Raw genomic sequence first — 25,875 nt, 5'->3', positions numbered from 1 at the left:
AGTGCTTAACAAGTACCATTATTATTATTATTACTCTCCCAAGTGCTCAGTACAGTTCTCTGCACACAGTAAGTGTTCAATAAATACGATTGATTAATTAAAGGCATAATTTTACTCTGAGCATGAGAAAGACTCTCAAGGTGATGTTGGGTCAAGGCTGGAACACAAGGAGAAAAATCAGAAACTTCGTTTCCTGAGAGTCTCCCTCATCCATTTGCCCCTCATATCACAATATGGGAAAAAGTCACTCTAGTAGCAGAGAAATCGAGAAACAAGAAGCAGCCAGTGATTCCCCAGCTTGCCCCCATTACAAATCTTAAAACCCAGGAGAGACTGACCCGCACTGTACGTGGTATATGAGTGTGTGTGTATTCAACGTACTCACGTACACACCTATCAGCAATGTATTTATTTTTATTAATGTCTGTCTCCTCCTCTAGACTGTAAACTCGCTTTGGGCAGGGAGTATTCCTGTCCTCTTGCAAACACTTAGGACAGTGCTCTGCACACAGTAAGCCCACAGTAAATACGATTGAAAGAATGAATGAATGAAGTACAGGGAATGACAGTCAACGCCACAAAACGCTGGTGTGGGGTCTGACACCACAAGAAAAAAGAAACAAACAAAAGGAAATTCCAACCCTAGATTTGATGGTCAAGATTCACAACATCACAATTCCTCTTTTCCCCACCCAAGTAGCCCGGGGGTCATGGGTCAAACTTACAGCTTCGTAGTCTGCCAATTCCAGTCTGGCTTTGTTCTGCATTGTCCTCTTACAGAGATAGATGGCTGAGGGAGAAAAGAAAGAAAAATATTTGTCATTTATTCATTTCTATTAATGTCTGTCTCCCCCCGAGTCAGTATGCTCATTGAGGGCAGGGAAAGTCTCCAACAACTCTGTTATATTGGACTTTCCCTAGTGTTTAGTACAGTGCTCTGCACACAGAAAGCACAGATGGCTGAAATGGGATTCAAATCCAGGTCCTCCAACTTCCAGCCCTGAACTTTTTCCAGTTTTGTTTGTTCCTCCACAAGGTTAGACTTGAGGTGTTAGAACAATTGTGATGCTTGTTAAGCACTTACTTTGTGGCCAACACTAACTGCTGGGGTACAAATAAGATAATCATTTTGGATGCAGCTCCTCTCCCACACAGGGTTTGCAGTCTAACTAGGAGGAGGCTTTGATTCCCTATATTACAGATGAGGAATCTGAGGTCCAGAAAAAGAAAATGACTTACCTAGGGTCACCCAGCAGGCAATTGTAATAATGATGATGATGATAATAATAATAATGAAGATGGTGATGATCATAGTAATGATAGTAGTGATATTTGTTAAGTGTTTACTGTGTGTCAAGAACTGTTCTAAGTGCTGGGAAAGGTCAGACACAGTTCCTGTCCCTTTGGGGTTCACAATCTAAATAGGAGGGAGAACTGATATTGAATCCCTATTTCACAAATGAGGAATCTGAAGCCCAGAGAAGTAAAGTAAGTTGCCCAGGGTCGCACAGCAGACAAGTTGTGGGGCCAGGATTAGAAAGCAGATCTTCTGAATCCCAAGTCCGGGCTCTCTCCACTAGGTCACTCTGCTTCTCTCTGCTATGCCTGGGATCCAGATATCCGAGAAAGTGACAGAATTAGAAACTAAAAAAAATGAAGAGCTCTAAGCGTAGGAAGAAGCAACTTGGTCTAGTGGAAAGAGCCTGGGCCTGAGAGTCAGAAGGAACTGGGTTCTAATTTGGGCTCCGCTGTTTGTCTGCTGTGTAACCTTGGGAAAATCACTTCTCTGTGCCTCTGTTACCTCATCTGTAAACTAGGGAATAAGAATGTGAGCCCCACGTGGGACAGGAACTGTGTCCAACCTGATTACCTTGTATCCACCCCAGTCCTTAGTACAGTGGCTGGCACACAGTCAGCGCTTAACCAATATCACAGTTACTAGTATTATTATTATTACTATTATTATGGGATGAAGAAGCTTCTGTCCTCACCATAGTCCGTGTTTTCGGGTCCCCAGCAGTTCGAAGGCCAGAAGTACGGGGCCTGAAAAACAGCACAGGGTCAGGAGAGACCAATGCTCTACAGCCAGAGTTTAATCAATCAATAGATGGTATTTCTGGAGCACTTACTATGTGCAGAGACCTGTACTAAGTGCTTGCGAGAGGTCGAGATCATGGAATTAGCCAACGCTTTCCCTGCCCGCAACGAGCTCACGATCAATCGATCCATCAGTGGTATTGATTGAGCGCTAAGGATGTGCAGAGCACTTTACCAAGTGCTTGGGAGAGTAAGATATCCCAGAATTAGCAGATTCATTCCCTGTCCACAACAAGCTCACAATCAATCAATCAATGGTATTTTTTATTGAGCACTTAGGATATGCAGAGCATTGTACTAAGCACTTGGGATGGTACAGTCCAACAGAATTAGCAGACACATCTCCTGCCCAAAATGACGTCACAGCTCCTACTATGTGCAGGACACTTTACTAAGCGCTTGGGAAAGTATGGTACAATGGAATTTGCTGCCATGTCCCCTGCCCACAGCAAGCTAACAATTAGTTAACCCATCAGTGGCACTTATGGAGCTCTTACAATGTGCAGAGCACTGTGCTAATCGCTTGGGAGGATATGCTATCAGAGAATTAGCAAACACGTTCCTGCCCAGCACAGTGTTCTGCACATTGTAAGCGCTCAATAAATATGATTGAATGAATGAACGAGCTAACAATCACTCAATCAAAGGTATTTATTGAGTGCTTACAATGTGCAGAGCACTGTATAAGGGTCTTGGGAGAGTACAATTCAACAGAATGAGCAGATGCGTCCCCGTCCCACACTGAGATGACAGTCTAGAAGGGGAGAGCTGCCCTGAGGTACTGCATCGTGGAGAGAACACGGGCGTGGGAGTCAGCAGGTCATGGGTCCTAATCCCACCTCCACCACTTATCTGCTGTGTGGCTTTGGGCAAGTCGCTCCACTTCTCTGGGCCTCAGTTCCCTCATCTGAAAAACGGGGATTGAGACTTGCTGCCCAGTGCGGGACAGGGACCAGGTCCAACCCAATTTGCTCGTATCCCCCCCACAGTGCTTAGTACAGTGCCTGGCAAATAGTAAGTGCTTAACAAATCAGACAACTGTGATCACTGACCTGGGTCACCGTCCTTTGGGAAGGGACAGCGGAGCAATGGGGAGGGAGGAGATGGAGGACAGGGAATGAGCCCACTTACCTGGAAGCGGTAGAAAGTGCTATCATCCTTCAGGGTGAGGACGTGGTCGGAGATGGGAAAGACGTAGCCTTGGGCCGCCACCAGACTTCCCAAATGGATTGCTTCCGCTGTGGGGAGAGGCCATCCATCAATCAATCCCTCAGATTTCTCCAGCACTTACCGTGTGCAGGGCACTGTAATCAGTGCTTGGGAGGGGACGGTGTGACCAAGTTGCTAGACACTGTCCCTGCCCGTAATTCATTCGTTCATTCATTTATTCGATCATATTTATCCAACGCTTACTGTGTGCAGAGCACTGTATTAAGCACTTGGAAAGTACAATTCAGCAACAAACAGAGACAATCCCTACCCAGCAACGGGCTCACAGTCTAGAAGGGAGAACAGACAACAAAACAAGTAGACAGGCATCAATAACAACAAAATAAATAGAATTACAGATATATATAATGAGCTTATAGCCGATCAATTGATCGTTGATATTTATTGGGTGCCTACTGTGGGCAGGGCTCTGTACTATAAACCCTTGGGAGAGTAAAATGCAACACTATATCATGTGGGCCAGGGATCGGGGCCAACCCTCTTATCTTGTAATTCCCCCAGAGTTTAGTACAGTGCCTGGCACCAAGTAAGCACTTAACAGATCCTGCATTTATCTTTATTTTGATACTAAGGTCTCAGAGCAAACAAAGGCCTGGAAAATAGGAAAACAAGGGTGGGAAGTTCTTTTTTTTCCACAGACCATCAATGAAGGGGATGGTCAGGAAAAGGGAAAGAAAGGCTTAGATTGCAGAAGGGCTACCATTAGAGTAATGATAATAAGCATGGTGTTTATTAAGTGATTACTATGTGCAAGACACTGTACTAAGCTCTGGGGTGGATCAAGTAAACCCTGTTGGTATCCGTCCATGTCCTACTTGGGGCTCACAGTCTTAATCCCCTGCTTTACCTAGGAGGTAAAGAACAGTATTTAGGCAAAGAGCCAATTTGCGTCATCACTGAACTCTTCAGAAGAAGGAAGTGAGCTTCTTTGGGAGCCAAGGAAGTGAAGTGACTTGCCCAAGGTCACACGGCAGACAAACGGCAGAGCTGGGATTAGAACTCAGTTCCTTCTGACTCTCAGCCTGGGCTCTAGCCATTAGGTCACGCTGCTTCCCACCCACAGAGGAGCTGCGTGGACTGGGGAAAGTGAATGCTGAGGACTGGGGATTCGGATGATATTTTCCTGATCTCTTCTGTCTAAATTTTCTGTTTTTCCCATGCCTCTGATTTAGTAGCTCCCTCCCGAATCTTAGCCCTTTGGGTGACTGGGTCTGGCAAACTCATTCTCCTGTAAAGACTGCAAGCTTGGTGTGGGCAGGGAATGGACCCACTGACTCTGGGGTATTGTACTTGCCCAAGTGTTTAGTACAGTGCCCTGCACGCAGTTAAGCACTCAATAAATGTCACTCTTTATGATGTAAAGGAGACATGAAATCACTTAATTGGTCTTCGGCAATGTCAGGGACAGGTCTTCAACAACATTTTGAAGAAGTGGTCTTGTTCAAAATAATATACTCATAATTACAGGTTTTTTCTTGCTTTGTCCAAGAAAACTAGTTTTGAAACTAAAATAGACATAACCCAAGAACTGAAAGGAACCCAGATCCCTAAAAGAACAGTTGTAACTAACTGGACAAAATGTCATTCTAAATAAATCTTTCTAACAGCCATTTCACTGAGGTGGACATTTTGTTCCAGGTAAATATTAAATGAAAATGAAGTAAATTGATTTTACTCCATGTTTTCCTTCTATTTTCTGCTACAGTATTTGTTAAGTGCTTACTATGTGCCAGGCACTGGACTAAGTGCTGGGTGGGTACAAGCTAGTCAGGTGAGACACAGTCCATGTCCCACATGAGGCTCACAAACTCCCCATTTTACAGATGAGGGAACAGACAAGTGACTTGCCCAGGGTCACACAGCAGACAAGTGGCAGAGCCGGGATAAGAATCAGGTCCTTGTGAATCCCAGTCCCATGCTCACTAGCCCACAGTACAGTGCCCAGAGCTTAATACAGTATCTGGCATGTACTAAGCGCTTAACAGCATAGCTTGGTGGAAAGAGCACAGTCTTGGGAGTCAGAGGTCATGGGTTCCAATCCCGACTCTGCCCCTTATCAGCTGTGTGACTTTGGGCAAGTCACTTAACTTCTCGGTGCCTCAGTGACCTCATCTGTAAAATGGGGATTAAGACTGTGAGTCTCACATGGGACAACCTGATTACCCTGTATCACCCCCAGTGCTTAGAACAGTGCTTGACACATAGTAAGCGCTTTACAAATACCAACATTATTAACAAATACCATATTATTATTCTCACTTCTGCTTAGAGAGCTGGCTAAAAAGAATTGTTTGGGGATTGGTAAATATTCTGTACTTATTTACTAAGCTCTTCTAAAAGAAGCCCACAACTCGAGTTAGAAAAGAACTTCAGTGACCTGCTCAATTTGGAAGAAGAAAATGAAGTCTCTTAAATAATGAAATGCTCTCAATGTAGATCAGCCCCTCTGGTTTGGGAATCCTGTTCAGTTACAATTGGGCCTTTATGAAAGTAATTGGAGATATTTTCTTGGCTTCATTTTACTTTTTGAGTTCTTCTGCACTGGATTATGCCCTGGCCCCAATTTGACATTCCCCAGAGATCTGAATGGACAGGGAGAAAACATTCTCATTTTATAGAGAGAAGGTATTGAGAAGCAGTGTGGCTTAATGGATAAAACAAGGACTTGGGAATCAGAAGGACCTGGGTTCTAATCCTGGGTCCGCCATATGTCTGCTGCTGTGTGACCTTGGGCAAGTCACTTTACTTCTCTGGGCCTCAGTCCCCTCATTGGTAAAATGGAGATGAAGCCTGAGAGCCCCATTTGGGACATGGACTGTGTCCAACCTGATTAACATGTATCTGCCCCATTACTAAGAGCAGGGAGGACACAGAGTAAGTGATAATAATAATAATGTAATAATGTTGGTATTTGTTAAGCTCTTACTATGTGCCAAGCACTGTTCTAAGCGCTGGGGTAGACTCAGGGGAATCAGGTTGTCCCACTTGGGGCTCACAATCATAATCCCCATTTTACAGATGAGGTAACTGAGGCACCGAGAAGTGAAGTGACTTGCCCAAAGTCACACAGCTGACAAGTGGCCGAGCCGGGATTCGAACTCATGTCCTCTGACTCTAAAGCCCGTGCTCTTTCCACTGAGCCACACTGCTTCTCGTACCATAAGTGCTTAAGCATAAGTGCTTAATGAGTACCATAATTACCATAATTATTTATTTATTTGTTCTTTCAAGACGGGATATTACCTGGGTCTTCGATACTGAGGTTCTTCATAAGCCACTGCACAATGTCTGTACCTGCAACGAGAAGAAGAATGCTTTGTTTTGGTGTTTTCTTTATTTAAATGCTAGATGTTAATAGTTTACTAGGTTCCAGGCACTGTACTAAGTGCTGGAGTAGATAAAAGACTATCAGGTAGGACCTAGTCCATGTCCCACATGGGGCTCGCCGTGTTAATCTCTATTTTACTGATGGGGTAACTGAGGCCCAGAGAGGCGAAGTGACTTACCCAAGGTCACACAGCAGACAAGTGGCAGAGCCGGGATTAGAATACAGGTCCTTCTGATTCCCAAGCCCGGGCTCTTTCAATAGTAATAATAATAATAATGATGATGGTATTTGTTAAGTGCTCACTATGGGCCAAGCACTGTTCTAAGTGCTGGGTTAGATACAAATTAATCAGGTTGTCCCACGTGAGGCTCATAGTCTTAAACCCCATGTTACAGATGAGGTTACTGAGGCAAAGAGAAGTGAAGCAACTTGCCCAAGGTCACACAGCAGAGAAGTGGTGGAGCCGGGATTAGAACCCATGACCTCTGACTCTCAAGCCCATGCTCTTTCCACTAAATCACACTGTTTCCCCACAGCACTTATGTACGAATCTGTAATTTATTTAGATTAACGTCTCTCACCCCCTCTAGACTGAAAGCTAGTTGTGGGCAAGGAATGTTTCTGTTACATTAGTATATTATCCTCTCCCAAGCACTCAGTCCAAAGCTCTGCACACAGTAAGCACTCAATAAATGCAACGGGCTGACGCTTTCCACTAACTTCTCCTTCAGGATCGCACGTACACTTAATGTCACTGTAATGATGGTATTCGTTAAACACTTACTATGTGCCAAGCACTGTTCTAAGCTCTGGGGGGGGGGGGGGCGGGGGATACAAGGTAATCAGGTTGTAATCAGGTTGTCCCACATGGGGCTCACAGTCTTCATCCCCATTTTATAGATGAGGTACCTGAGGCACAGAGAAGTGAAATGACTTGCCCAAGGTCACACAGCTGACAAGTGGAGGAGCCAAGATGAGGACCCATGATCTCTGACTCCCAAGCCTGGGCTCTTTCCACTGAGCCACACTGAATGAATCATCTCTTTAGTTCCAGCTTCTAACCAGTGCCACTTTCCCAGGACAGATGAGTGGCCTCGTGGATAGAACACGGGCCTGCCAGTCAGAAGGAAATGGGTTCTATTCCCTGCTCCGCCATTTGTCCCATTATTTGCTACTCCCTCCCCTGGACCTAGCTAATAAAAAAGAGCAAATCCTGCCCACATTAGATCGCATCATATGATTGGCAGACGCCAATCAAAGGAAGTGGCTGGGAGGCAGCCTAGCATAGTGGAATGAGAATGGGCCCGGGAGTCAGAGGACCTGGGTTCTCATCCCTGCTCTGTCAATTGTTTGCTGTGTGACCCTGGGCAAATCACTTCACTTCTTTGTGCCTCAGTTTCCTTAATGGTAAAATGAGGATTCAGTCCTACTCCCTACTTCTTAGACTGTGAGCCCCTCGTGGGGCAGGGACTGCATCCAACCTAATCTACTTCTATCTGCCACTTGTCAGTTGTGTGACCTTGGGTGAGTCACTTTCCTTCTCTGTGCCTTAGTTACCTCATCTGTAGAATGGGGATTAAGACTGTGAGCTTTATCTGGGACAGGGGACTGTGTCCAAACTGATTAACCTGTAACCTCCCCAGTGCTTAGAACAGTATCTGGAAGACTGAAAAGGTTTAACAAATGCCATTCGGGACAGGGACCTGTCCAACCTGAGAAACTTTCATCTACCCCAGAGCTTAGAACTGTGCATGACACATAATAAGTGCTTAACAAAAACGATAAAAAAAAAGAAAGTGGCTCACTAGCAGTCATAAATCAACACCTGCAACTAGCAGGAAGTTGGGCAGATTGGGGATCTCAATCAATGCTTCTAATGTTCTTATTGGCTGCATTCGGTATCTTCAGTGGGAAGAAATGTATTAATTGGGCATCAGAGCAGAGGAGATTCCATAATCTTTAAGAAACCTGGTGGCAGGCCTAAGTTTGCCTGGCTTCTAGGAGCAGTTCTTCAATACTCCCTAGTTACTGGAGAGGTCTAATAATTAATATTAATTATTATTGTATTCATAAGAGCTTTCTATAATGATGGTCTTTGTGAAGCACTTGCTCTATGTCAAGTACTATCATAAGCACTGGAGTAGATGTTAATAATTAAAATGATGGCATTCATTAAGCACTATGTGCCAATCACTGTTTTAAGAGACGGGGGAGATACAAGGTAATCATGTTGTCCCAGGTGGGGCTCACAGTCTTCATCCCCATTTTACAGTTGAGATAACTGAGGCACAGAGAAGTGAAGTGGCTTGCCCAGAGTCACACAGCAGACAAGTGGCAGAGCCGAGATTAGAACCCACGACCTCTGACTCCCAAGCCCAGGCTCTATCCCCTAAGCCAGGCTGCTGCAAGTTAATCAGGTTGGACACAGTCCCTGTCCCATGTGGGACTCACAACCTTCATCCCTGTTTTAGAGGTGAGGTAACTAAGGCACAGAGAAAGGAAGTGACTCAGTCAAGGTCACATACCAGATAAGTGGAGGAGCCAGGATTAGAACCTAGGTCCTTCTGACTCCCAGGCCTGGGATCTATCCACTGGGCGATGCTGATTCCTCAAGGGGAAGCAAACCAAACCCTGCGCTAAAGTCTGGGGAGGATGAAAGATTAACTGGCTGGATGCAGTTTCTGTCCCACATGGGCCTCACAGTCTTAGTTGGATGAGGGGGAACGGATATTTAATTCTCATTTTTCAGATGAGCAAACTGAGGCACGGAGAGGTTTCGTGACGTGATCAGGGTTACACAGCAGATAAGTGACTGATCAGGAATAGAACCCATGTCTTTTGACTCCCAGGACCATACTCTATGCCCTAGGCAATGCTGCTTCTCTATACTTGAGCCAATATTCCTCAAGAGATGGGTCCCTCTCAGCCCAGGAGCCAGGCTGGAAGTATGAGCAGATTTCCGTCTCCATTTTCCCTGCTCTTAGAGGTTCAGTGATTCCCAGAAATGAAGGACAAAAATAGAAACAAAGAATGGTCACCCAGACATCAGAGAGCCCAAATCTGGGGGTTTGTGTCTCAGAAAAACACTTCTTCTCAGTGTGTTGCTTAGAAACCGGAAGGTTTAGAGCAGTGTTCCAATTTGTCCCAGGGCAGGGGGATTAACTTTGTGCTGATCTTGGCTGAACGGCTATTAATCACCTGCCAAGATTGATTATGCACCCTTGGGACAAGGACAGGCTCCCTTTCCCCTGTTAATTACTGTCATCGTTAATATCCATGTCACTAATTAGTTTTCGTTCCTATTGAAATCTCCTCCATTAGCACACCGTTCCCTCCGCGTTCCCCTTTTAATATCACCGTACTTAATGCCTGGCCACTCTGTTTTCCCCAATCTAGCTATTTCCAGTTTGCCCCAATGGGCTGTGAGACAAAAGGAGTGGGAGGGTATGGAGAAATGATAACAATGATAATAATATAATTATTATAATGATAACAGTGGCATTTGTTAAGCCACTGTTTGGAGAAGCAGCGTGGCTCAGTGGAAAGAGCACGGGCTTTGGAGTCAGGGCTCATGAGTTCAAATCCCAGCTCTGCCACTTGGCTGTGTGACTGTGGGCAAGTCACTTCGCTTCTCTGCGCCTCAGTTCCCTCATCTGTAAAATGGGGATTAAGACTGTGAGCCCCACGTGGGACAACCTGATTCCCCTATGTCTACCCCAGCGCTTAGAACAGTGCTTGGCACGTAGTAAGCGCTTAACAAATACCAACATTATTATTATTATTATTATTATTAAGCACTGAGGCACTGAGAAGTGAAGTGACTGGCCCAAGGTCCTACAGGGGATGAGTGGCAAAGTCGGAACTAGAACTCAGGTGCTCAGGTGATTCCCAGGCCCGGGCTCTACCCACTAGGTCATGCCACTTCTCTCCCCAGTGGCTCCAGAAGCTCGTCCTCATGGCTCCCATGGGCGTTCACAGAGTTTGGGAGGAAAGTGGGACCCTTCTTCTTAAAGGAAGGAAGGGGAAGACTCGGACAGTGTACCCCGGGTGGAAAGGGTAGCCTTTTGCTCTGCCCCTGCCTACTCGCTAAGGATCTTGGGAACTTGGAGGGAGATGAGGACTGCCCCCCCAGAAAGGTATCATTAGGAAAATGGATTCAAAACCCCTCGCTCGTGGCCAAATGAAAATCTCCCAAGTTATTTCATGATTTCCCAGGATAACCAGGGTCCAGGAATTTTGGTCAGGGATCAAGCACCAAGTCCTCTCTATTCGGCATCTTGGGAGTCCCTGCTGAGCCTCAGCTTCCCTGAAAAACTCACACACTTCCACCCGATAAAGGGGTGAGTCAAGATTTAAATAAATTATTCCTTCGATCGTAGAGAAGTCCAACCTGAATCTTCTACCTAGTAACAAATTCACCCTGAGGTATGACTTCTCCATGCCAAATGTTTCAGAATTTCATCAGATCCTTTTTCAAGAGAAGCTGTGTGGCCTAGTTGATATAGCACCAGCCCGGGAGTCAGAAAGACCTGGGTTCTAATTCCTACTCTGCCATGTATCTACTGTGTGACCATGAAAACTGAGTAATTTGTATCTGCCCCAGCAGGGCCTGGCACATAGTAAATGCTACACATATACCATTTTACATATATATATATAAAGAGAGAGAGAGAGATTTGGGCCACTTGGTAAGTGATAGCTACCTACAGATGATAGAAGCAGCATGGCTTAGTGGAAAGAGCAAGGGCTTGGCAGTCAGAGGTCGTGGGTTCTCCTGCCTGCCTCCACCACTCATCTACTTGGGCAAGCCACTTAACTTCTCTGTGCCTCAGTTACCTCATCTGTAAAATGGGGATTAAGACTGTGAGCCTCACATGGGACAACGTGATTACCTTGCATCTACCCTAGCGCTCAGAACAGCGCTCAGCACATAGTAATCGCTTAACAAATACCATAATAATTATTATTATCTGTTTTATTAAGTAAAAAAAAGGATTAATGGGTAGGGAACATGTCTGCTACTTCTGTTGTACTGTACTCTCCTAATCTCTTGGTATGGTCCTCTGCACAAAGTAAGCACTCAGTAAATACCATTGATTGATTGACAGAAGAAACTACAATCCCCTCACTCCAATTATTTCTGTTCCTAAACCTCCTTTGTCCCTGCCTGTGTGCCAAATTGCTCACGTCCAGTTCCAAAAAGTCCCTCTCGGCCCAACTCCGAGAACCCCGGGCAGCTGAAGTGATCAAGCCCCAACTCAGTCAGTCCATCATATTTACTGGGTGCTTACTGGGTGCAGAGCACTGTTCTGAGCACTTGGGAGAGAACAATAGAACAATAATTGGACACATTTCATACCCACAATGGGCTTAGTCCCCCCGAAGCTCTGGGCAGACCACCAGCAAGACAGCAGGGGTGGGGGAGGAGTTCTCAGGGGCTTTAAGTAGTTTCCCCAGTCCCTATCAATTAATTAGTTGATCAGTCATATTGGAGCACTTACTGTGTGCAGAGCACTGTACTAAGCTTGTGGAAGAGTACAACAGAGAAGCAGCATGGCATCATGGATAGAGCACAGGTCTGGGAATCAGAAGGCCCTCGGTTCTAATCCTGACCCTGCCACTTGTCCACTCAGTGACCTCGGGCAAATCACTTCGCTTCCCTGTGCCTCGGGTCCTTCATCTGTAAAATGTGGGATTAAGATTTTGAGCCCCAAGTGTGAAAGGAACTATGTCTAGCCCAATCTTCTTGGCTCCACCCCAGCACTTAGTACGGTGCCTGGCACATAGTAAGCACTTAACAAAACCACAATTCTTCTTCTTATTATTTTATGACACAACAGAGTTGGAAGACACATTCTCCAATCTAGAGGGGGAGACGGACATTAATAGGCAGTGTCTGTCTTGTCTTCTCCACCCCCCTTTCCCTTCTCCATTTTCCTCTTAGTTCATCTCTACGGCCAGTGGACACCACCCAATTCCTACTTTGGGGGTCTCTCTCACAGCATCTCCTTTAGACTCCTGGCCTTGCTCCCAAGATTCTCTCATCAGACCCAAGAATGTCCAAGAAGAGGGAAATTTCTCAAACTGGGACAGTCTATTCTGTTACCCCACTCAGTCAGTCAACTGTATTTATTGAGCGCTTACTGTGTGTAGAGTGCTGTACTAAATGCTTAGGAGAATACAATAGAACAATTAACAGACACATTCCCTGTCCACGATGCACTTACAATCTAGAAGGGAAGACAGGCTTTAATAGAAATAAATAAAATGCTTTTGTCTCTGCCTCCGTGACAAACTGCTCACATCCAGCCCCCGAGTAGTCCCTCTCGGCCACTCTAGCGCCAACCCAGCCCACCTGCTCCCTAACTCTTGTCCCTCCCCGCGCAAGAAAACATTGACATTAAGGTCACATCTCCTCCAAGAGGTCTTCCCCAATTAAGCCCTCTTTTCCCTGTCCCCTTCTCCCATCTGCCTCATGTATGCACTTACAACTGTGACCTTTGGACGTTTGATATTCACCCCATTTCCAACCTCACAACACTTAGGTCTGTAACTATAAATTACGTATTATAAATTATACTTCTTAATGTCTGTCTCCCCTTTTAGTTGGTAGGCAGGGAATGTGTCTATCAACTCTGTTGTATTATATTCTCGCAGGCGCTCAGTACAATGCTCTGCAAGTTTGCCCATTGTGTGACCTTGGGGAAGTCACTTTACTTCTCTGTGCCTCTGTTCCCTCATCTGTGAAATGGGGATTAAGACTATGAGCCCCATGAGGGACATGAATTGTGTCCAATCTGATTACTTTGCATCTTTCCCATCACTTACTACATGGTCTGCTTAGAATTCCTTAACTCCCATTCTCTCCTAGACCCCCTCCAATCTGGCTTCCGTCCCCTCAACTCTACCGAGACTGCTCTCTCTAAGGTCACCCATGACCTCCTTCTTGCCAAATCCAATGGCTCCTACTCCATTCTAATCCTCCTTGACCTCTCTGCTGCCTTTGACACTGTCGACCATCCCCTCCTCCTCCATACCTTATCTCACCTTGGCTTCACGGACTCTGTCCTCTCCTGGTTCTCCTCTTACCTCTCTGGCCGGTCATTCTCGGTCTCCTTCGCTGGAGCCTCCTCCCCCTCCCATCCTTTAACTGTTGGAGTTCCTCAAGGGTCAGTTCTTGGCCCTCTTCTGTTCTCCATTTACACTCACTCCCTCGGTGAACTCATCCGCTCTCACGGCTTTGACTACCATCTCTACGCAGATGACACGCAGATCTACATCTCCGCCCCGTCCTCTCCCCCTCCCTTCAGGCTCGCATCTCCTTCTGCCTCCAGGACGTCTCCACCTGGATGTCGGCCCGCCACCTAAAACTCAACAAGAGCAAGACTGAGCTCCTCATCTTCCCTCCCAAACCCGGTCCTCTCCCAGTCTTCTCTATCACCGTGGATGGCACGACCATCCTTCCCGTCTCTCAGGCCCGCAATCTCGGTGTCATCCTTGACTCGTCCCTCTCGTTCACCCCACACATTCTATGCGTTACCGAGACCTGCCGGTTTCACCTTTACAGTATCGCCAAGATCCGCCCTTTCCTCTCCACCCAAACGGCTACCTTACTGCTACTGGCTCTCGTTATAGCCCGGCTAGATTACTGTGTCAGCCTTCTCTCTGATCTCCTTTCTTCCTCTCTCGCCCCACTCCAGTCTATTCTTCACTCCGCTGCCTGGCTCATCTTCCTGCAGAAACGATCTGGGCATGTCACTCCCCTTCTTAAACAGCTCCAGTGGTTGCCTATCAACCTCCACTCCAAACAAAAACTCCTCACTCTAGGCTTCAAGGCTCTCCATCACCTTGCCCCTTCCTACCTCTCCTCCCTTCTCTCTTTCTACTGCCCACCCCGCACGCTCCGCTCCTCCGCCGCCCACCTCCTCACCGTCCCTCGGTCTCGCCTATCCTGCCGTTGACCCCTGGGCCACGTCCTCCCGCGGTCCTGGAACGCCCTACCTCCTCACCTCCGCCAAACTGATTCTCTTTCCCTCTTCAAAACCCTACTTAAAAATCACCTCCTCCAAGAGGCGTTCCCAGACTGAGCTCCTCTTCCCCCTCTACTCCCTCTGCCATCCCCCCTTTACCTCTCCGCAGCTAAAGCCTCATTTTCCCCTTTTCCCGCTGCTCCTCCCCCTCTCCCTTCCCATCCCCACAGCACTGTACTCATCTGCTCAACTGTATATATTTTCGTTACCCTATTTATTTTGTTAATGAATTGTACATCGCCTTGATTCTATTTAGTTGCCATTGTTTTTACGAGATGTTCTTCCCCTTGACGCTGTTTATTGCCATTGTTCTTGTCTGTCCGTCTCCCCCGATTAGACTGTAAGCCCGTCAAACGGCAGGGACTGTCTCTATCTGTTGCCGACTTGTTCATCCCAAGCGCTTAGTACAGTGCTCTGCACATAGTAAGCGCTCAATAAATACTATTGAATGAATGAATGAATGAATAGTAAGCACTCAACCCTCCACTTCAGAGAACATTCCCCCCACTCTATTCACTTACCCCATCAATATAGTTTTGGGTGACACCTTCCCTAGGAAAATGATAATGGACTTGCCCTGACTCACCCAGAACTTTGACTCAAGTGAATGCTAATTTGTGAATCTTACCAGAGGAGGTGCTGAATGAGAGAAACAGTGGAGATTTGGTAGGAAAATCTGAGGGCATCCTGAATATTCCACCCAGGAAAAATCCCTGAGAGAAAGCCAGCACCTTTTCAGAAGCAAAAATCATAATTTCTCTCCCTGCTTATCTCTAACCCAGAGTTCAGACTGTCTGGCCAACACAAGTGACCAAATGTCCACTGTTCATGACCTGTCCCATGTCAATCAGTCGGAATCCTAGGGTGCAAGACTCATGATGTTCAAATGCACAGGACATGAACACAGGCTCATTTCTCTCTTTTTTTTTGATGGCATTGGTTAAGCATTTACTATGGCCAAGCACTGTTCAAAGGCAGGGGTAGATATCAATTAATCAGGTCAAACACAGTCCCTGTCCCACATGAGGCTCACAGTCTGAGGGAGGAAGAACTGGGGTATTGAATCCCCATTTTACAGTTGAGGAAATTGAGGTGCAGAGAAGTTAAGTGACTTGCCCAAGGTCACACAGATAGCAAATGGCAGAGCCGGGATTAGAAACCAGGTCTTCTTACTCCCAAACCCATACTCTTTCCACTAGGACACATTCCCTGCCCCAAATGCATTTACAGTCTGGAGGGGCAGATAGACATCAATATGATTAAGTAATTTATCATATACAATTTGAAGATATATACTTAAGTACCAGCTCTACTGGTACTTAAGTACTTAGAGCTGATGCGAATATCAAATATCCCAAATATTGAATATCCCAAGGTCAAAGATCAAAATGAATAGATAGGCAAAAGGAAGAGCGAACCGGGGAAAATAGGGTTTAATCAGGGAAGGCCTCTTGGGGGAGATGTAACCTTAATAATGCTTTGAAAGTGGAAAGAGTGATAAGGCATATGTGGCTGAAAGGAAACACTTTCCCTTCTCACCATCCTTTGGCCCTTGCTCTCAATCCTGGGGGTACTGGACGGGAGAACAGGAAGGAGTCTAGTGGAAAAAGTCCAGCTTGGAAGTAAGCAGACCTGGGTTCAAATCCCAGCTCTACCACAGGCCAGCTGTGTAATCCTGGATGAGTCATTTCACTTTTTTGTGCCTCATTTTCCTCAAGATAACAAGGCAGTTGATAAAGCAGTCACCACTTTTCATAGAAAAGCACACTCATTTTAACTTCTTAATTATTTTGTTATGTGTTGGGGGAAATGCCTTTTGTTTTATGTTTTCACTAAGAGATTACCTAGTCGACGCTGCTTAACTTGATGAACTGACTTCTACTGACTTTTTAAGAATGGTAAGGGGGATAATGAACCAACTGAGTACGGTTTGAAAGACCGCTGAAGGCAGGAGTCGTTTCATACCTGACTTGATTCAGAGCTTAAAATCAGATTTAATAGTCAGTGCAAAACAAACTCTCATTGTTTGCTTCCCATTCTTTGCCCTACATTCTCGATATTTATGATAAAACCGAGGTTCATCAAAGACGTCTTTTTTTGTAAAAATGAATGCATTCTTAAAGTTTTTTCCTCCCATTTAATCACAAGATAAGAAGAGCTCTACAGCCCTCTAGACTGTAAACTCGTAGTGTGCTGGGAAGAGTCTGTTATAGCATTATATTGTACTCTCCCAAACACTTAATACTGTCCTCTGCACACAGTAAGCACTCAATAAATACGATTGAACTGATTGACTAAAAGCCAGAGTTGGCTTAAAATAGAAATCAAGTTGAGGTGTAAGAGTGGAGGGTCAAAATAATGAATTGATTGGGGAAAAAATAGACGATTTTAAGTCATATTGATTAAGAGGGATGATACAATCTATAGCCATCCACTTCAGAACTTTGGACAGTACTCAGCACACATAGGGAACTCAAGAAGCAGCACGGCCTAGTGGATAGACCACAGGGTGAGGAGTCAGAAGGACCTGGGTTCTAATTCCGGCTCCGCCAGTTGCATGTTGTGTGATCTTGGGCAAGTAACTTCACTTCTCTAGGCCTCCGTTACCTCTTCTGTAAAATGGGAATTAAGACTGTGAGCCCTATGAGGAACAGTCTCTGTGTCCAATCTGATCAATTTATATCAATCCCAATGCTTAGTACAGTGCTGGCACCCAGTAAACACTTAACAAATGTCATTTAAAAAAAACAACCAACCCCCCCCCCCCCCCCGATGATTGGCTGAATCTTGTTTCAGAGAGATATGAAAGACATAAAAGAAGGGTGGCTTCCTATAATAATGATAATAATAATGATGGTATTTATTAAGCGCTTACTATGTGTCAAGCACTGGAGTAGATCCAAGCTTATTAGGTTGGACACAGTCCCTATCCCACATGGGCCTCACAGTCTTAATCCCTGTTTTACAGATGAGGTAACTGAGGAAAAGAGAAGTGAAGTGTCTTGCCCAAGGTGACACAGCAGACAAATTGCAGAGGCAGGATTCGAACCCATGTCCTTCTGACTCCCAGGCCTAGGCCATGCTGCTTCAGACAGACTACAAATATAAATCCACTTGATTTAAATAAGAAGAAAATGATAAAGCACAAATTGTAGAAACTATGAATGGAATATTTTTCAATCACAGATGAGTGGCTGAAATTCAGACACTTCATTTTATGGGTAGAGGGTGGAGAGGAGCAGAAAAAGCACAGAGGATTCTAAGGTCACAATCCCACAAAGTCTGCTCAACTCTGCCCTCCAAAACTTGCTAACCCCTCGGAGTCAGAGGACCTGGTTTCTAATCCCCGCTCCACCACTTGGGCAAGTCTTCTCCTCTTTTCCTCAGTCACCTCATCTGTAAAAGGGGGATTAAGACTGTGAGCCCTAAGTGGGACATGGACTGTGTCCAAGCTGATTAACTTGTACCTACCCCAGCGCTTACTACAGTGGCTGGCACATAGTATGTGCTTAAATAATAATAATAATGATAATAATAATGGTGGTATTTGTTAAGCACTTACTATGTGCAAAACACTGTTCTAAGTGCTGGGAGGATACAAGGTAATCAGGTTGTCCCATATGGGGCTCACAGTTTTAATCCCCATTTTACAGATGTGGTAACTGAAGCACAGAGAAGTTAAGAGACTTGCCCAAAGTCACACAGCTGGCAAGCGGCGGAGCCAGGATTAGGACCCATGACCTCTGACTCCCAAGACCAAGCTCTTTCCACTGAGCACACTGCTCCTCTAAATACCATTAACCAAAAAAAGCCAAAAAACCATAAAACAAAAACCTTAAAAAACAAAACCCTAGGAAGTAAATTCATTTGCTAACAAGGCTGTTTTTGAAAATGGGAGAAGGGCATAATTTAAGTATTCTCAAGTACTCTTCTCTTGACCTTCCTCCACCCACCCCATCTTCCATTCTTTCTTTCGAAGATGTGACGTGAGGTTCCAATCTCCCACTGCAGGGCAGGTTTCTCTCCCAAGTGCTTAGAACAGTGATCTGCACGTAATAAGTGATCAATAAATTCAACTGAATGATGTTATAGATGAGGGAACAGAGGCACAGAGAATTGACTTTTTATGGTATTTGTTAAGCACTATGTGCTGCACTAAGCGCTGGGGTAGAACCAAGCTAATCAAGTTGGACACAGTCCCTGTCCTATATGGGGCTCAGAGTCCAGGTGAAAGATTTGTCACCCCTAGGAGTCAGGACTAAATTCATCTCAGCCTCAAATTTGTGTTCTTAACTTGAACACTTGCAGACTGTTTTAAATTTTTCAATGATATTGGTTAAGTGCTTACTATGTACCAGGCCCTATACTAAATGTTAGGGTAGATAACAAGTTAAACAGGTTGGACACAGTCCATGTCTCAAATGGGGCTCACAGTCTTAATTCCCATTTTTCAGATGAGGGAACTGAGGCACCGAGAGGTGAAGTGATTTGCCCAAGGTCACACAGCAGACAAGTGGTGGAACTGGGATTAGAACCCAGGTCCTTCTGGCTTCCAGGCCCGGGCCTTATCCAGTAGGACTGTTTTCGGGTGTTGGGCCTCAAAAACAATCCCAGTTGTCATAGAAGCAAGAACCAGTCAGCACTAACATGGAGAGAGTTGACCAAACCACAGCTGGAAAATCCACCAGGCGTCCTGTTACGGAACAGGATACTTCTCCCACTCTCTCTTATCATCATGAGGCAACTGTGCCACTCAATGGCAGCAAACCTATTTCCCATTCAACCTTGGTAATTGAAACCAACCCTGTGAGTTATGAAAATAATAAGGGGGTAGAAGATCAGTCAGGGCTATTACTGACTCATAAATCAAACCAAGAGGCCCGAGGGGGTTGTGGTGAGGTATTTGAGATGTGCTCCCTCTTAGTTCATTATCTCACCAAAGCCCCTAGATTGATTCATAACCTCATAATCCTCCTGTGCCCTCAACCCAAGGCTTATATCTAATTGGCAACAGCTGAGCCTGATCTAAAAGCGGGCAAGGAGGTATAGCAGTGAAGTGGGAGGCAGGGGTGGAGGAGAGAGGATTAGGGTTGTCAATCACAAATGTTAAAGGAAAAAAAAGCCAAACTACATGATGTGCCTAAATGATCAGCTGCTAAAAATGAACTCAACTCCAACTCATCAACTCAACTTCAGCTCCAAGGGAGGTAGAGGAGAGGGGAGGGAATGGGAAGAAAGAGGGGAAGGAGGGAAGGGAATGGGGGAAGGAGGGGAGTCCGAAGGGAGAGAATGGAATTTGGACATTTGACCCCAGCATCATTTTTTTTTACCCAGAGCTAACCCTGGAGGGGCAAGTTAACAAAATGATGATAATCGATGTTTTGAAGAGGGGAGGAGAAAAAGAAAGCTCAGTAGAAGCTGCAGCTGAGTGTGTTCTGAATGTTTTAGGGGTTCTTGAAAGTTTGAAGAATCCAGCTATTGAGAAATGTCAGGAGAAGAAGATGACGATTAGCTCGCAATATCTCATAGGAGCCTTATTTTCAGATCTCTGTTTTTGAAATGCGGTTGGTGAACATTTGATGTTTAAAGTGTTTGCATGCAAAACACTTCATGAAGATGGGAAATGAAGAAGTCAGTCTTCCATTTTAGTAATCACAATCATTATGGCATTGTTAAATGCTTACCATGTGCCAAGCACTGTACTGAGCACTGGGGTAGATACCAGATAATCAAGTCCCACATTGGGCTCACAGATTAAGTCAGAAGGAGAACAGTTATTGAATCTCTATTTGGCAAATGAGGGAAATGAGGAACACAGAAGTTAAGTGACCTGCCAGATGTCTCACAGTAGACAAGATGCAAAGTGGGGATTAGATCCTCCATCCTTTGACTCCGAGGCCCATGCTCTTTCCACCAGGCTACCCTACTTCCAGACCCTCAGCCTGGTAATACTGACCTCAAGATTAGTGCATCAATAGTGATTTTGCTTCTCTAGCTTCTATATGAGGCTGAATTTAGTCTCCATGACCAAACTACCTTCCCTTGACAACCAAATTGATACCTTTAACACCCTCTCTCTTGAACTCAACTCGCTTGCTCCCCATCCCTTCACTGACCACAGTCCTGGATAACTTCCACAATCCGCTTCTTTTGCTCCCATGCATGAGCCGGAGAGCACTGTGGGTGGAAATCCAAATAGGCTGACGTCCACTGGAACTTCATCCTTCCCTGCTTTAACTCTGCCCTCTCCTCCACCGAGCAACATCATTTCTCCCTCCTTATTGACTCCCTTGTCCTTTGTCTCTCCAGTTGTTTCAAATGTTTAATTGCCTCCTCAAATGCCCCTCCCACCATCTCTTGGCCCTAATGACCTGGCCACGTACTTTACTGACAAATTTAAACCATCAGGTGTGAACTCCCTAAAATCTCTCCTATTCTTCCCCAGTCTCTCCCTCCTCCTGCCCCTTCTTTGAGTTTCCCACCTTTCCATCAGAATCTCATCAGGAGATTCATTCATTCAAGTGTATTTATTGAGCGCTTACTGTGTACAAAGCACTGTATGTACTAAGTGCTAGGAAAGTACAATTCAGCAATAGAGACAACCCCTGCCCACACCAGGTTTACAGTCTAGAGGAGATCTTCTGCCTCCTCTCAAAATCCACCTGTCCACCTGCACATCCCATCTTATTCCTTTGCAACTAATCAAAAAACTTGCTCTCTTCCTTCCCCCTTCCCTGACCATCTTCAACTGTTCACTCTCCAATGGCTTTTTCCATACTTTTTTTATTTATGCTCATGTCCCTTATCCAAAAAAACCTCTTCCTTAGCCCGACTTGCTCCAGTTATTGCCCCATTTCCCACCTACCAGTCTTCTCTAAACTCCTTGAGAGGGTTCGCTAAGCTCACTGGCTCCATTTCCTCTCCTCTTATTTCCTTCTTGACCCCCTCCAATCTGGCTTCTGCCCACTTCAGTCCACCAAAACATCCCTCTCAAAGGTCACCAAAGATCTCCTCCTTGCCAAATCCAACGACCTCTACTCCGTTCTATTCCTCCTCAACCCTTCAGCTGCCTTGGACACTGTGGATTATTCCCTTCTTTCTCCTGGAAACATTATCCATCATTGTCTTCACTCACACTGTCTTTTCCTGGTTCTCCTCCTATCTCTCTGGGTGCTCTTTCTCAGTCTCTTTCACGGGTTCTTCTTCTGCCTCCCATCTCCTAACTGTGGGAGTCCTTCAAGTTCTGGATCCCTACGATTCTCCATCTACACCCACTCCCTTGGGAAACTCATTTACTCCCATGTCTTCAACTACCAGCTCTATGCAAATGATTCCCAAATCTACATCTTCTTACCTTACCTCTCTCTTTCTCTGCAGTCTCAACCTTTCCTTGTGACTACAGGACATCTCTCCTTGAATGTCTGGCTGCCATCTTAAACTTAACACGTTATCCAAAATATGACTCATCTTCCCACCCAAACCCTGTCTTCCTCCGGATTTTCCCATCACTGTACACAGCACCATAATCCTCCTTGTTTCACAAGCCCATAACCTTGGCATTAACCTCAACCCACCTCTTTCATTCAACCCACATATTCAATCTATCATCAAAACCTGTCGGTTCCAACTTCAAATCATCACTAGTATCCCCCCTTTCCTCTCCATCCAAACTGCTACCACATTAATGCAAGGATTTATCCTATCCGAATTTGATTACTGTCATCAGCTTCCTCAGTCACCTCCCTAACTCCTGTCTCTGTTCATTCCAATCTTTACTTCACTCTTCTGCTCAGATCATTTTTCTACAAAACCATTCAGTCCCTGTTACCCCACACCTAAAGATCATCCAGTGGTTTCCCATCCACCTCCACATCAAACAGAAACTCCTTACCTTTGGCGAGAAATGAATTCAATCCTCTCGTCCCCTCCCACTTTACCACTCTGATTTCCTAATACCATCCAACCCACACACTATGCTCATAAGGATTTAACTCAAGGTACCTTGATCTCATCTATCTCACAACAGACCTCTCTCTTATGTCCTGCCTCTGGCCTGGAACTCCCTCCCCCTTCATATCTATCAATCAGTCTCCCCTGCTTCAAAGACTTATTAATAGCACATCTCCTCCAAGAGGCCTTCCCCGACTAAGCCCTCATTTCCTCTCTTCCACTCCCTTCTGCGTCATCCCTACACTTGAATTTACACCCTTTATTCACCACTCCTTTAGCCCCTCAACACTTATATACATGTACATACATGTATGTAATGTACATGTACTTATGTACATTAATATGTACGGGCATACTGATGTCAGCCTCCTCCTCTAGACTGTGAGATCACTGTGGGCAGGGAATGTGTCTACCAATTCTGTTGTAATGTACTCTCCCAGGTGCTTAGTTCAGTGCTCTTGACAAAGTAAATACTCAATAAATATAAACTCATCTCTAGACTGTACGCTCGTGGTGGGCAGGGAATGTCTTCCAAGGGCTTAGTACAGTGCTTTGCACAAAAAAAAAACGCTCAATAAATATAAGCTCATTTCTAGACTGTAAACTTGATGTGGACAGGGAATGTGTCCGTTTATTGTTATATTGTGCTCTCCTAAGTGTTTAGTACAGTGCTTTGCACACAGGAAATGCTCAATAAATATAAGCTCGTCTAGACTATAAGCTCATGGTGGGCAGGGAATGTCTTCCTAGGGCTTAGTACAGTGCTGTGCACACAGAAAATGTTCAATAAATATAACTGAATGAATAAATACTGCTAGGACAGAAGAACTCCAAATGGTTGAATGTACCACTGACTCATGTCCTGCCCTTTGAGTTCAAAATGGCTCAATCGGTCAGTCAGTCCTTCAGTCAACTGTACTTATTGAATATTTATTGTGTGCCGAGCACTGTACTAAGCACTTAGGAGAGTACAATAGAACAATATAACTGTCACGTTCCTGGCACACAACGAGCTTCCCGTCTAGAAGGTGAGAAATATTAATGTAAATAAATAAATTACAGGTGTGTACATAAATGCTGTTAGGCAGGGAGGGGGGTGAATAAAGGGAATAAAGTCAGGGTGATGCAGAAGTGAGTGGAAGGAAAGGAAAAGAGGGCTTAGTCAGGGAAGGCTTCTTGGAGGAGATGAGCCTTCAATATAGCTGTGAAGAGGGGGAGAGTAACTGTCTGATGGGTCTGAGGAAGGAGGCCATTCCGTGCCAGAGCAAAATCAGCCTTGTGGTGCCAGAGGTCTCAGGAAAGTTCAAATTACTACCTTAATGGGAAGAGAGATCCATAACAATTCAAAGGCCTTGAGCCTCCAGAAAGTATTCAGGAGAATTGCCAGCATCCACAGTTGGAATACAGATTTTGCATTTCTTGAAAATTAACCATCATTAACACTCTACCTTTTGTTTAATATCTTTGCTCTAATGATAGTCATCTGAAATCCATTTGGTGCCAGTTTTACAGGGCTTTCTACAGAAAGGCATTTGAACTAAAGGGAAGTGGAGACTCATAACAAGTTATTAATAATAAGGAAGCAGTGAAGCCCAGTGGATAGAGCAGGGGTGTGGGGGTCAGACAACCTTGGTCTGACCATTTGTTTGCTTTGTAACCTTGATAAGTCAATCAGTCAATCAATCATATTTATTGAGTGCTTACTGTGGGCAGAGCGCTGTCCTAAGTGTTTGGGAGGGTATAATATAACAATATAACAGATGTACTCCCTGCCTCAATGAGCTTACAGTCTTGAGTGGAAAGCAGGCATGAATGTGAATAAATTACAAATATGTACGTAACTGCTGTGGGGCTGGGAGGGCGGATGAATGAAGGAAAAAAGTCAGGGCGACACAGAAGGGAATGGAAAAAAAGACAAAGAGGTCTTAGGGAAGGCCTCTTGGAGGAGTGTCCCTTTAATAAGGTTTTGAAGTTGGGGGAGAGTAAATGTCTGTGAGATATGAAGAGGGAGGGCAATCCAGGCCAGAGGCAGGATTTCGAGATGGAGGCATAAGGAGAAGGTTAACATTGGAGCAGTGAAGTGTGAGGGCTGGGTTGTAGTAGGAGGGTAGCAAGGTAAGGTAGGAGGGGGCAAGGGGATTGACTGCTTTAAAGCTGATGGTAAGGAGCTTCTGTTTAAGAAAGTCAAAGAAACTACTCTGGGCCTCAGTTACCTCATTCATTATAATGGGAATTAAGACTGTGAGCCCCATGTGGGACACCGACTGTGTCCCACCTGATTAAATTGAATCTACCCCAGTGCTTTGTATGATGCCTGGAACCTACTAAGAACTTCATAAATACTATTAAAAATAAAATAAAAAAGCAGAGGTGACTGGCTTGTTAAAGGATGCAAGAAGACAAACCAAACAGGAGTTAATATCGGGATTCTGGTGCTAACCGTCTCACTGTGCCTCGATCTTGCCTGTCCCACCGTCGACCCCTGGCCCATGTCCTACCTCTGGCCTGGAACGCCCTCCCTCCTCAAATCTGCCAAATGATCACTCTTCTCCCCTTCAAAGCCCTACTGGCACACCTCCTCCAAGACGCCTTCTCAGATTAAGCCCCCTTTTCCTCAGCTCCCCCTCCCTTCCACATCACCTTGACTCTCTCCCTTTGCTCTCCTTCATCCCTGCCCCACAGCACTTACATATACATATACATACATCTCTAATTCTATTTATTTATAATGATGTCTTTGATATGCACATATCTATAATTCTATTTATTTATATTGATGCCTGTTTACTTGTTTTGATGTCTCTCTTCCCCCACTAGACTGTAAGCCCAGTGTGGGCAGGGACTGTCTCTCTTCATTGCTGCACTGTTCTTTCCAAGAACTTAGTACAGTGCTCTGCACACAGTAAGCACTCAATAAATATGACTAAATGAATGAATAGGATTGCCCAACTACTAAGGGAGGGCACAAAGACTTCCTTTCTCCCTGGTTCCTCTTTTCCCTTGTCAGCTGCTTCAGTGAAACTATTTAAGGCTTCTAAGCAGATTATTTTATTCCTTGCAAACTGAGAAGCAGCCTGACCTAGTGGATAAAGCAGGGTCTGGGAGTCAAAGGACCTGGGTTCTCATCTCAACTCCACCTCGTATCTATGTGACCTTGAGCAAGTCACTTTACTTCTCTGGGCCTCAGTTACCTCATCTGTAAAATGGAGATTAAGACTATGAGCCCAACGTGGGACAGGG

The 25,875-nt window shown here is 45.2% G+C and overlaps 1 protein-coding gene across 3 annotated transcripts in view; it reads right to left on the bottom strand.

The window, feature by feature from the left end:
• Window positions 1–25,875, bottom strand: part of RGS6 (regulator of G protein signaling 6) — a 386,017-nt gene that overhangs the window by 71,116 nt on the left and 289,026 nt on the right. For all 3 annotated transcript variants that reach the window (XM_039911550.1, XM_029073117.2, XM_029073256.2), the window contains exons 4-7: window positions 6,571–6,621; window positions 3,229–3,335; window positions 1,992–2,043; window positions 726–790 (exon numbers count right to left, since the gene is read on the bottom strand). In XM_039911550.1, the coding sequence (XP_039767484.1) occupies window positions 726–790; window positions 1,992–2,043; window positions 3,229–3,335; window positions 6,571–6,621 (275 nt within the window). The remainder of the gene's footprint in view (window positions 1–725; window positions 791–1,991; window positions 2,044–3,228; window positions 3,336–6,570; window positions 6,622–25,875) is intronic.

Source organism: Ornithorhynchus anatinus, chromosome 1 (genome assembly GCF_004115215.2).
Source record: "Ornithorhynchus anatinus isolate Pmale09 chromosome 1, mOrnAna1.pri.v4, whole genome shotgun sequence".
Lineage (NCBI taxonomy): Eukaryota > Metazoa > Chordata > Mammalia > Monotremata > Ornithorhynchidae > Ornithorhynchus > Ornithorhynchus anatinus.
Note: the sequence above shows the minus strand (reverse complement) of the source record. Positions and strands in the feature narration are given on the sequence as shown.